Source organism: Camellia sinensis, chromosome 8 (assembly GCF_055761805.1).
Source record: "Camellia sinensis isolate YWXY chromosome 8, ASM5576180v1, whole genome shotgun sequence".
Taxonomy (NCBI): domain Eukaryota; kingdom Viridiplantae; phylum Streptophyta; class Magnoliopsida; order Ericales; family Theaceae; genus Camellia; species Camellia sinensis.
The window spans coordinates 70,672,087-70,682,517 of NC_138968.1; the positions used below are offsets into that span (position 1 = coordinate 70,672,087).

The 10,431-nt window shown below is 34.4% G+C and overlaps 1 protein-coding gene across 1 annotated transcript; it reads right to left on the bottom strand.

Moving 5' to 3' along the window:
* Positions 1-2,082: 2,082 nt before the first annotated feature.
* LOC114276839 (soluble inorganic pyrophosphatase PPA1-like) lies at positions 2,083-8,655 on the bottom strand. The gene is made up of 10 exons (XM_082882829.1): positions 8,566-8,655; positions 7,348-7,413; positions 6,681-6,754; positions 5,644-6,562; positions 5,403-5,457; positions 4,662-4,768; positions 4,542-4,570; positions 4,174-4,239; positions 2,479-2,537; positions 2,083-2,331 (listed from the first exon to the last, which is right to left on the bottom strand). The coding sequence occupies exons 6-10, from the start codon at positions 4,759-4,761 to the stop codon at positions 2,328-2,330; spliced, it is 258 nt and encodes an 85-aa protein (XP_082738955.1). The 5' UTR covers positions 4,762-4,768; positions 5,403-5,457; positions 5,644-6,562; positions 6,681-6,754; positions 7,348-7,413; positions 8,566-8,655; the 3' UTR covers positions 2,083-2,327.
* Positions 8,656-10,431: the final 1,776 nt, after the last annotated feature.

A 10,431-nucleotide genomic window follows, 5' to 3' on the forward strand; every position in this document is an offset into this window, starting at 1 on the left:
TCAACCAATCATATCTCCCCCACCCGGACTTGGCTCTAGGATATTCTTGAATGAAAAATGAAGCCCCGGAAGTAAGCTTTCCAACAGTGGTGGCCTCATAGCTAAAATTGACGTATGCAAATGAATAAGCCCGATTGAGCGAGGGCTGCTCAACTCTCTCTTACCCGGATTCATGCCGAACTTCTCCCAAACTAGTTTTCTCCTCTCCTTTCCTCTTTCCTTCAACTCCAAATCCCTAAACAAAGTGTTTTGAAAGATTTTTCAAAGATTTCACATCTCTTTCATTCATCTCCAACTTGTCCTTGCCCGGTTTACCGAAAAGCGCAACATTTACCGAAATGTGAGCGTCGGAACATTGTAGAAACTTTATTTCAAAAATGTTTTGAAAGAGAGGGTTTTAAAGTCTAAAAACCATCCAAAATAACTTTGGCCCAAAATGGGGTGTGAAGTTGAGATTTGTCTCTCTCCTCGCCGAAGAAACTGAACCTTTGCCCTACACACCTTTCTCTACCAAGTAAACCATCAGTAACGCCCAAGTCTTGAGGGCGGTCAAAAATGAGGTGTCTACAGATACATAACTGTAAAATTGTTTGAGAAAGAGTTATAACAAACTCTAATTGATTTGAATAAATAAGTGTAAACACAAGTTGATTCATTCATTGAGAATTCATTTATGACTTTTGTTAAAACGGAGCGCTAGATAAGAGGAAGGAGCTGTAGACCCTAAACGCAGTTAGCGCCATCAAATTGGGCAGAGAAGGAATTGTGAATGGGAGAGTAATAAAACCTCACTGTTTCACCTTCCTCCACTTAATTCATCTCTGTAGAGGCAATCCATTCACACGGTGTCAAGAACTTTCTTTGATCAACCCCATTCTCTTCTGAAGGTTCCAATATCTTCCAGATGGATCCCACACATCCATGATAGCATTGTTGTTCTCAGGTAAATAAGCTACATGTTCGGTATCTCCAAGGTGTAGGTAATATTTGTGTGGGAGAGCACCTTCCTAAAGCAATAATATTCCATATCCATTCTTGAATTAATTCTCCAACACCTAAATAAATTAAAGAATGTGATGAATTAAATGTATAAGCGAAGAATAACTTAAATTAATCCAAAAAGAAAAGAAAAGAAAATATACAATAATAAACAAAAATGAAATGATAGTCTTAAGTCACATGCGATATCACCAACCAATGATATTGGTATCACCATTATATTTAAATTTTTTTGATAGGAAAGAAAATGGTACAGAGCCAAAACACATGTTGATTGACTGACGTGGCAAATTCGATGTTGTAAAATTATTTGATTTCCTTTTTATTTCTTCTTCCTTCCTCCAATTAGTCTAGCCATTAAAAATTTTAGCCAGAAAAATTATATGTGTTGACCAGATTCAACTCTTGTATATATATCAAAAGGCCACACACTATTTTTCAATTTCTCTCTAAAAGTTCGATTAATTTTTTCCTAGTATCTCTTGAATATCCTAACTAGGTCTCCTAAAATTCCTGAAAAACACAATATATACTTCAATAAATTTTCCAATTTCTCAACTCTAGCAATTATTATTTTTTAAAAAACCTTTGATATGAAAAAAAAAAAAAAAAATATGATATACGCATAAAGTGGAGTGAGTGGGGGTATGTACAAGACACTGCTGGAAATTAAGCTTTTAGTGGCGTTTAAAAAACGCCGCTATAGCTATCAAAAACGCCGCTAATTGTTTTTGTGACGTTTAGTACCAAACGCCGAAGATGCGGCCGTCGCTGTAACTTTATGACGCTTTAAAAGCGTCGCTATATCAGTATAGGCGGCGTTTTAAAAAACGCCGCTAAATGTGCTTCATAATGATGCAATGACGTCACTCCACATTTAGCGACGTTTTAAAAACGCCGTGATAGATCATTTTTATTTTAAAAATATAACCGTTAGTATTAAAAACGCCGTTATAACTTCATTTTTTTAAAAAAAAATAATAATAAATTGTGCTAATTCTGTGAGATTTAACCCAAAAAAAATCCCTTTTATAAAGATGAAAAATATACAATATATTGACTAAATTTAGGTAAACATAATACTAGATCAATTCATGCTTCTCAATATGCAAAAATATTTCAATTCCAAGATGAAATAAAGTTAACCTAGTGTCTAGTGGTAAGTTGAAAGTTATTACAAAACAAATCGGCACAAAAGATGCAATTCAAACTAATTATACATACAAGTACTATGAAAGCATCTACTAAGAAACAAAAATTCCCGGGTTCTATAAGGAAGATGATGGTCCTTTGTTCACATCTCAGCATGGTTGACACATCTTGTGCTGTCACCTACCAAGCATTCACCAAAATAGGTGTTAACAAGGACAAATTTACCACACAACCAGTAAGTACAGAGAATACAAATGTAGTTGCCTAAACAATCACAGTAGTTATCAACAAGAAGTTAATAATCTAAAATGAGATCAAGACACTAACCTTAACAAGAAGGCTGCGGAACCGTGACTTAACCCAACCCACCATGTGGTCTCTGTTACCTATGAAATACACATAAAAGAATTAGCCTTATTAAGTCTCTGTTACCTATGAAATACATAAACACACACACACACACACACACACACACATATATATGTAAAATTTAAAGTGCCCCTATCTAGCTATGATACAGGTTTCGGCATCAATTGAAACATGTCCAATATCAGTCTAACAAAATCATGTAGCCATCTAAAAGCACTAAAATAAATTTGAAACTCTAAATGTTCAATTTTTCTTTGTTTTCTCCAAATTCTACTTCCCTTTTGTGAGGAGGTGGGTTCCTTTTGTTTTTGACTCCATTTTTATGGGGAAAAAAAAAAAGAGGAATCAACACTGAGATGATAAAATTACAAGCATTAAACACACCAATATCACTTCAACCACAAGTACAGGCAGATGGTTTGGACCAACAAAACAAGGAATATACTTGAGAAAATCTTAATGTGAATCCACATAACCCTTCCACTTTCCCAACTAATTTTTCCTTCTTTTTTTCTTCCAAGAGATGCTTGAACATGTAGAATTTTATGAGACATTAAAATTTGGTTGGAGAATGGTTTACAAGGTTTCAAATTCCTCTATAGATTAAAATCACCCAACAATAGTTTCTGAGCAAATAAAGCCTTATGCCTCTGCATGAATAAACATTGGGTACAAATGGAAAATCTACAGCATTGGTATAGAAGAGTAAGCATGCCCATCACTCGTTGTACATAAATAAATGTCTCAAAAACTTGAATGCCACTAGCAATTCATGAAGAAAAAAAATATGGAAGAATACTGTAGTAGGATGCGCAACAAGATTCAATGCTTACCCAATTTTCAGTATAAGGACAGGACAAGCAAGTGCAAGTTCTGTAATTAAAGCATTTTGTACAGTCACAATAGAAAATAAATACTCAAAGAATAATCAAACAATTTGGAAGAACTTGACTGCTGTCCATTCAAAGCCAATCATCGAGTAAAGGAGAAAAGCATAGATAAAGGTCTGAATTACAACATAAATTGTTTCTATGGCCACCTGTAATAGAAAAAGTACCGTGTAAATATTGGATGTGGGAGACCATATATACACATTCTTCTTAATGAAAAGAAGAGAGAGATGTGATGTAATGTCTTTTATCCTTTACCTGAGCAAATGCGTAAGGCAACTCTGAATACATCCCAGCTGCCCTTTCACGGTAAAATACTGTTCTCTCAACTGCTACAACAATTTGCACCGCATTAGCATTGGAGGCTCCAAGGAAAAGGACAGCAGAATAGGTAGCTCCAAGCAGATTAAGCAAGTCTTGTTGTTGGTGTCTGTTGACCAAAAATTATACAATTGATCTTCATGTTAGTATTGACATCAATTGATAATAATAATAATAATTACCACAAATGTGTGGTAGATCTGATTTTGGGGAGCTACTTTTTTTGTCTCACCTCACCCTAAAGCCAAGAGGTGCAACATTTTAGTGTTCTTGTAGCCAACTCTTATACTATATATATATATATATATATATATATATATATATATATATATATATATGTGCCTATTTAACAATATTTGTTCACAAACCTCATAGGAACTCTATTCTCTTAATCATCCCTGTCTTCACAATCATCCAATTTCAGCTGTGAGTTCATTCATACCTTAATCATCCCTGTCTTCTTGTCGAGTTCATATTTAACCTTACTTCCTTTTGTTATCTCGACAACCTGTAGCAAGAAATTAAGCTGACAGTTCAGTAAGCATATATCATAACTGGGAAGGACCAAACTTGTAAAAAGAAATGCTAGCTAGATTTCAAAATTATATTGAGTACAACTAGGTCTTTGCAATGTTTGCTGTCTGTTGGGAAAGAGAAATTCTCAGAGAAACTTGAGGGGGAAAAATCAGTGATCTTAACTAATGATTTAAATTTTGATAATTTAATGTGGTCTTATTTTATCTGACAATTTTCAGATTTTGGCTTGAAGGTTGTGTTCCTTTGGTGATGCTTGTTGGATTAAAGACTTACGCAGTTGAAAATGTGGGGTGCTTCGGGTCCTGCAGCAAAGATTTTGCAAAATGATTAACATCCTCACCAATTTAATATACAAGTTATTCTGAATTATGAAAGATAATCATTATGTTGTACCAATCTCAAGATCATGCCAAGGATGTGCAGCAACTGATCTTTTGGATAAAGATGATAGGATCCTCTCATTTAAACGGGGAGCATTGCGACTTTCACTCATTTTTGGCCTAATAGAGAACAAAGATCTCAAATAAACAATTTAATAGAGTTAACATTATTTAAAAATAAATGCATATACTTTTGTGCTAACTGATTTTCATTTATTTAAAGTATGGGCTAAGGTTGGTATTATTAAATTACTTGCATCAATATATGTATGGGAAGATTCAGAAAAAATAAATTGGCCTTACAACACATGTATGGGAAGATTCAAGATTGTTAAGTACCAAACAAACAAAAATCAAGATTGCTCAGCTTTATAATGTAATATATGTCCACTGTAATGCTCGAATATTGAGCAGCAGATACTTCATTTACACAATAAAATCAATAAAAAGAGGGCAGTATCATCAAAAGTAAAACCAAAAAAGGCCTTATATATAATCATCAAAGTCAAAGATCCAAGTATGAACCTCCAGATACTTCTCTCTCTAATTTTTGAAAATGGAAATTAAAATTAAGATATGTGAGTATACTTGGAAACCCAGAAGTGTAATGAATAATTGTTTTATATAGATAAATTAATCCAGATAGAAAAAGACAGTCAATACTCAACATTATGCAAGATTTTATAATAAAAATAAAATAAATGGAAGAAAAAAGTTTCATGTCAAATAAACAAAAAGGAACTGAAAAACTTACCTGAGAATAAAGAAGAAGGAACAGGGTTGGGAAGATTATTAAGAGAATAGAGTTCCTGTGAGGTTTGTGAACAAATATTGTTAAATAGGCACATATATATATATATATATATATATATATATATATATATATATATATATATAGTATAAGAGTTGTCTACAAGAACACTAAAATGTCGCAGTGATGTGTGAGGTGTGAATGTGCTAGTCAGATTGTTCCTACTTTCCAGGAAATCTTGCACCTCTTGGCTTTAGGGTGAGGTGAGACAAAAAAAGTAGTCTGTATACCCTGAAAATATAAAAGCTTGAGCAATGCAAACAGATGAGAAGTTTGCTCCAATTTGGATAGCTAGCAACTCCCTCAATTAAATAGCTAGCAACTCCCTCAATTAAACCTTGGTCAAGTTTGGTTAGGAAGCTGTATTGGCTTACTAACCAAACCTGACCTCATATATGACAAGAAAAAGGCACCTATTCAAGTCTACCACAATAATAATCATAAAACTGAATTTCTATATAGCAATTTAACACAGGCAATTCAAGATAAATGCAAAGCTAGAATCTCAGAAGTGCCACAAGTTGAAACTAGTTAACTGCTTGCATGAAAAGCATGTGGGCGTTTGCTATGGGAGTGACCACAACATGTACCAGCATCAAAACATGGGAGGATGAATAAATGTGTTGACTACTGAGCTAAAATTAAGAACAAACCTGCCACTGGTTTTTAATAGCCTCATACTCTGACTCATATCAAAGGTAACTCAAGTGCGTGTACGAGAGCAATAGACAGAAGAAATTACATCTGTTGTTGCCTCTGGACCAGACTTGTGTTCGTCTCCCTGCAGTGTTGACAGCAAATTGGGTCCTGCAATTTCAGTTGGCATTTCCGAGTGTGAATCTGCTTTTTGTATCTGAGGTTCTATACTAGAAGAATCCTGCTGAACTGGAGAGAGGATTCTGTTTATATCTTGATAGATGGTCTCTAGTGGAAGGAGATTCTTCTTAAACTTTAACCAAATTGGATTCATTGTGAGATCCAATTTGTTGTTTGCTAACTTTTTCTCCCTGTTCTTGTAGTTGCCAGCATTCAGCACCTGCTGGTTTGTTTGCTAAAAATGCCTCCATCGATTCATTGGCATTTTGTCCAAGTACTTTGCACATCTACATTTAAGAAACAATCTTTAGTGATGACATATCATTTCCTGAATAATATTTCTTCTCATAGACATCAAAATCAGGTAAGATATATGATTTGATTCTGTAATAAATGGGATTTTACCTCATTATAAAGCTGAGCCATTTCCAAACGATCTGGTTTATTGTCACAAGCAACGGCTGAAACTTCTTCTGGTGCTGCACAAAAGGAAAAGGTCGCACCATATTAGCTTCCTAAATGAGCCCGAGTTCTCTTAAAATTATTAAGAGAGCACAACTAGCTTAATTAGCTTAAGAGAGCACAACTATTCTGAAGACAGCACAACTAGCTTAATTAGCTTAATGAGCTTAAGAGAGCACAACTATTCTGAAGTGAATAGAAAAATAAATAAAAGAGGAAAGTCACTGTAACAGTTTTAATTCATGACATTGCTTAATTAGCTTCTCAAAACTTTCATAATCTACGTGAGCAGAGGAAAACACATGTTGGATTTAGAGAACTACACAAAATAATATATATATATATATGTATAGAGAGAGAGAGAGAGAGAGAGAAGTATCCATAAATGATGGCATTTAATTAGTAAAGTTTCATAATTTTAAGACCAATGATCAACTGGGTTAAACAATGAAGCATATGAAAGCAATATCAGCATGATAGGAAGGAAGGAACAAAAACAAATAGAATAGACATTCAGGTAGCCTATTAGACCATCAGAAAACAAAGGATGAAAGAAAATACCAATGTCAATTGAACAACATCAATAATACGAGATATAACATCTACTGACCTTCTCTACCCAAGAATCTTTATACTCCACAATAAACGGATTCCTCATTTTGGCAATAAGCTCCATCTACGTAGCGCAAGAATAACGAAAATATTAGTCTGTACTCTACTCTAGTAATCTGACAATGTCCCAGATAAACACCACAGCAAAAGTTCAGCATGTAGCAAAACCAGCTAAAGTATAAATGTCTACATGCTAATTAATGATAAGTATGCGCAATTGTGTGCATAGCACTTAAATGCTCTTCATTTGACATTTGAAGATCCTCACCAAATTTGGATGTCCTCCAGCCGATCCAACACCAACCTCCTCCTCTATAAGGACCCATGTTCCAGGCAATCCCTGAAGAAATACAACTACAGCAGCGAAACATCTATGGCGGGCACTGAAACACCAAATTACATCTATATATGTAATTTTAGATATTAAAATGAGACAGATCACATACTTTGCTGTTACAGCCCTAGGTCAGATCTCTCTCTTTGTATTTCTTAAAATCTAGAGATGATGATACCAGGTTTGAGTGCCCCAATTTAAATGATACCTATTTTCTACATGTTTTGTTTAATTGTATCTTCAATTTTTTTATTATTTGTTTGTTTCCCTTCCTTTTATGAAAAAAGAAATACTAATGTTAAATTTTCAATTAATGGATAAATTATTCAACTATTGCTGAAGATAATGGTTTACAGCAGTGATTTAATTTTTTCTGTTTAATCATTTTCCCTGTATATATTCAGTGTTCTGCTTATATTTTTGGAAGTCCTTTGATTTTTGGATCTGCGAAGGTTTTAAAAATATACCCAGCTGAAAAGTAGAGGGAGGGTAGTATAGGAGCTTTCTGTGGTTGACAAAACAAAAAGGTCCAAAGTTCAAGGTCAAAGGCTAAAATAAAACAGCATACTCAATTCAGTTGGTTGTTCTGTAAGTTTCACAAGAAAACAAAAAGAAAAAGAATAAGAAAATTGTGGCATGTTGGGGGGTGGGTGGGTTGTATTTGATTCTTTAATTCCTTTTACTCATGATGCTCATCACCATTCCAACAATAACAATAAAGTCAAATAATGCTCTCCATCATAATAATCGATGAAATGCAAAATCAATTGGTATCTCTTGATGACTGCTGCACCCTACATGATTGCCCAATTTGCTCTATGACAGTGCACACTTCAAAGTTTTTTTTAGATAAATTAGGTAGGTAGAAGGGGCGCATTATACCTTTCTGTGGTTTGTTCCCTTGATTCTGATGTGTTGTTATCAAGAATATAAGAAAGTTCTAGAAACTGCAAGAAAGGTTCCAACTATATCCTGCAAGATAGCAAAAATGAATTATAACATACATTTTCCTAAGCATTTGATTCTTACACTGAAAGTAGTATGATACCAGTTAAAACATAATGACTCTGAATATCCACAGCATTGTTTCTCAAGCTACCATGGTAGTAAGATTCCGGTAAGATATTATGCAAGGTGAAAAAAAACAAATATCAAACAATACAAGATATTTTGAATTCATTTAGATACAACATCTACAGACACAACACCAATTTCGTAGAAATAATTTCAAAAGCAAAATTTAAATGTAAATCTATAAGCACTCTGATTTGTGGAATTATAGACTGAGCAGTTAACCATAAAAACCATCACTTAATAGAGCATAGCAACATGAGATGGCATGTTAGATTTTCTTAATCGGTGCAGTAAGTGCATGACCATGGTTCGATCCCAAGTTGCTGACAAGCTTGCAGAGACTTTAAACCACCTTTAACAAGATTTTCTTTATAAGTAACTTAGGAAGCTATTTATGTCAAGTAAAATAGAGCAAATAGTCCTAATATATTCAGGCAAGAAATGAGCAACTAAAATGAGTGGGAGCCATGAGAGTGAAAGTTCAAAGTCAGTATAAACAGCCAAAAATCAGGATGAACTCTGCCAAAAACCTTCATAATTTTTCCGTCACTGCCGATCAACGATTGGATCATTCGTGAGCCTGAAAACAAAATAAGGATGATTATTCAATCAATACATAGAGATACATATATAAATTCATACATATACTTGTATAGAGAGATTTTTAGGAGAAAAAAATTATTCAAAAAAAAGTACAGATAATGTGTACGTAGAGAATGAGATTGTGCGAGAGAGACAGAGATCCAGAGAGATCGAGAGAGAGAGGGAGACAGAGACAGAGATCGGGAGAGAGATCGAGAGAGAGAAGAATCGACGAAGCTGAGATTGGATTGAAATCGAAATCGAAATCGATTTCGAAACTGAGTAGGCGATGTAGATGCAGATGGTGATGGCGGTGGCGGTGGAGCTTTGAAATCAAAATCATTCTGAGATTGGATCGATCGAATGATGAATCACCGAGCTGAAGAAGGTTGAATCAAGTTGAAGGAACAGAAGGGCTTAGAGAGAGAGAGAGAGAGAGATAGAGAGAGAGTGAGAGATTTGAGGGATCGGTTTCTTTGAGACTCTAGGGTTTCTCAGATTCAAATAAGTTGTGAGAGATTTGAGGGCTTGAAGACAGAGAGGGAGAAACAGTGTAACACATTCGAAGGCGCTTTTCAAACGACTTCATTACTTAAACGGTACCGTTTTAATAAAAACAAAATGTGACGTCTATAAAATGTCATTAAATATTACAAATAGTGGCGTTTAAAAAAACGCCGTTAAATAAACGCCGTTAAATCATATATTTCCTGTAGTGAGAACTCAGGAATAATTCACCATATGGTTGCAAGAGCTTCATCAACAAAGAAAATAAAATAAAAAATAAAAAAAGGGAGAGAGAGATCACTTTTGCTTCCTCTTTATCTTTGAAACTTATGTCTAAACTCAGACGTTGGGTAGTATTTATATAGAGGGAAGAAAAATAGTGGTCGGTGTCAATGCAATTTTGCGATTTCTTTCTTCTTAAAATTTTTGTTTTGAATGGGTCAATCAATGTTCTTCTGATTATATAATATTATCCTAACGAAAAGCAGTGACTAGACATGAATAGGTGGTTGGTTGGTTGAGGGTCGTCCTCATTGATGCCGTGAGATCTAAGCATGTGAGACTACTTTTTGTTTTTTTAATAAT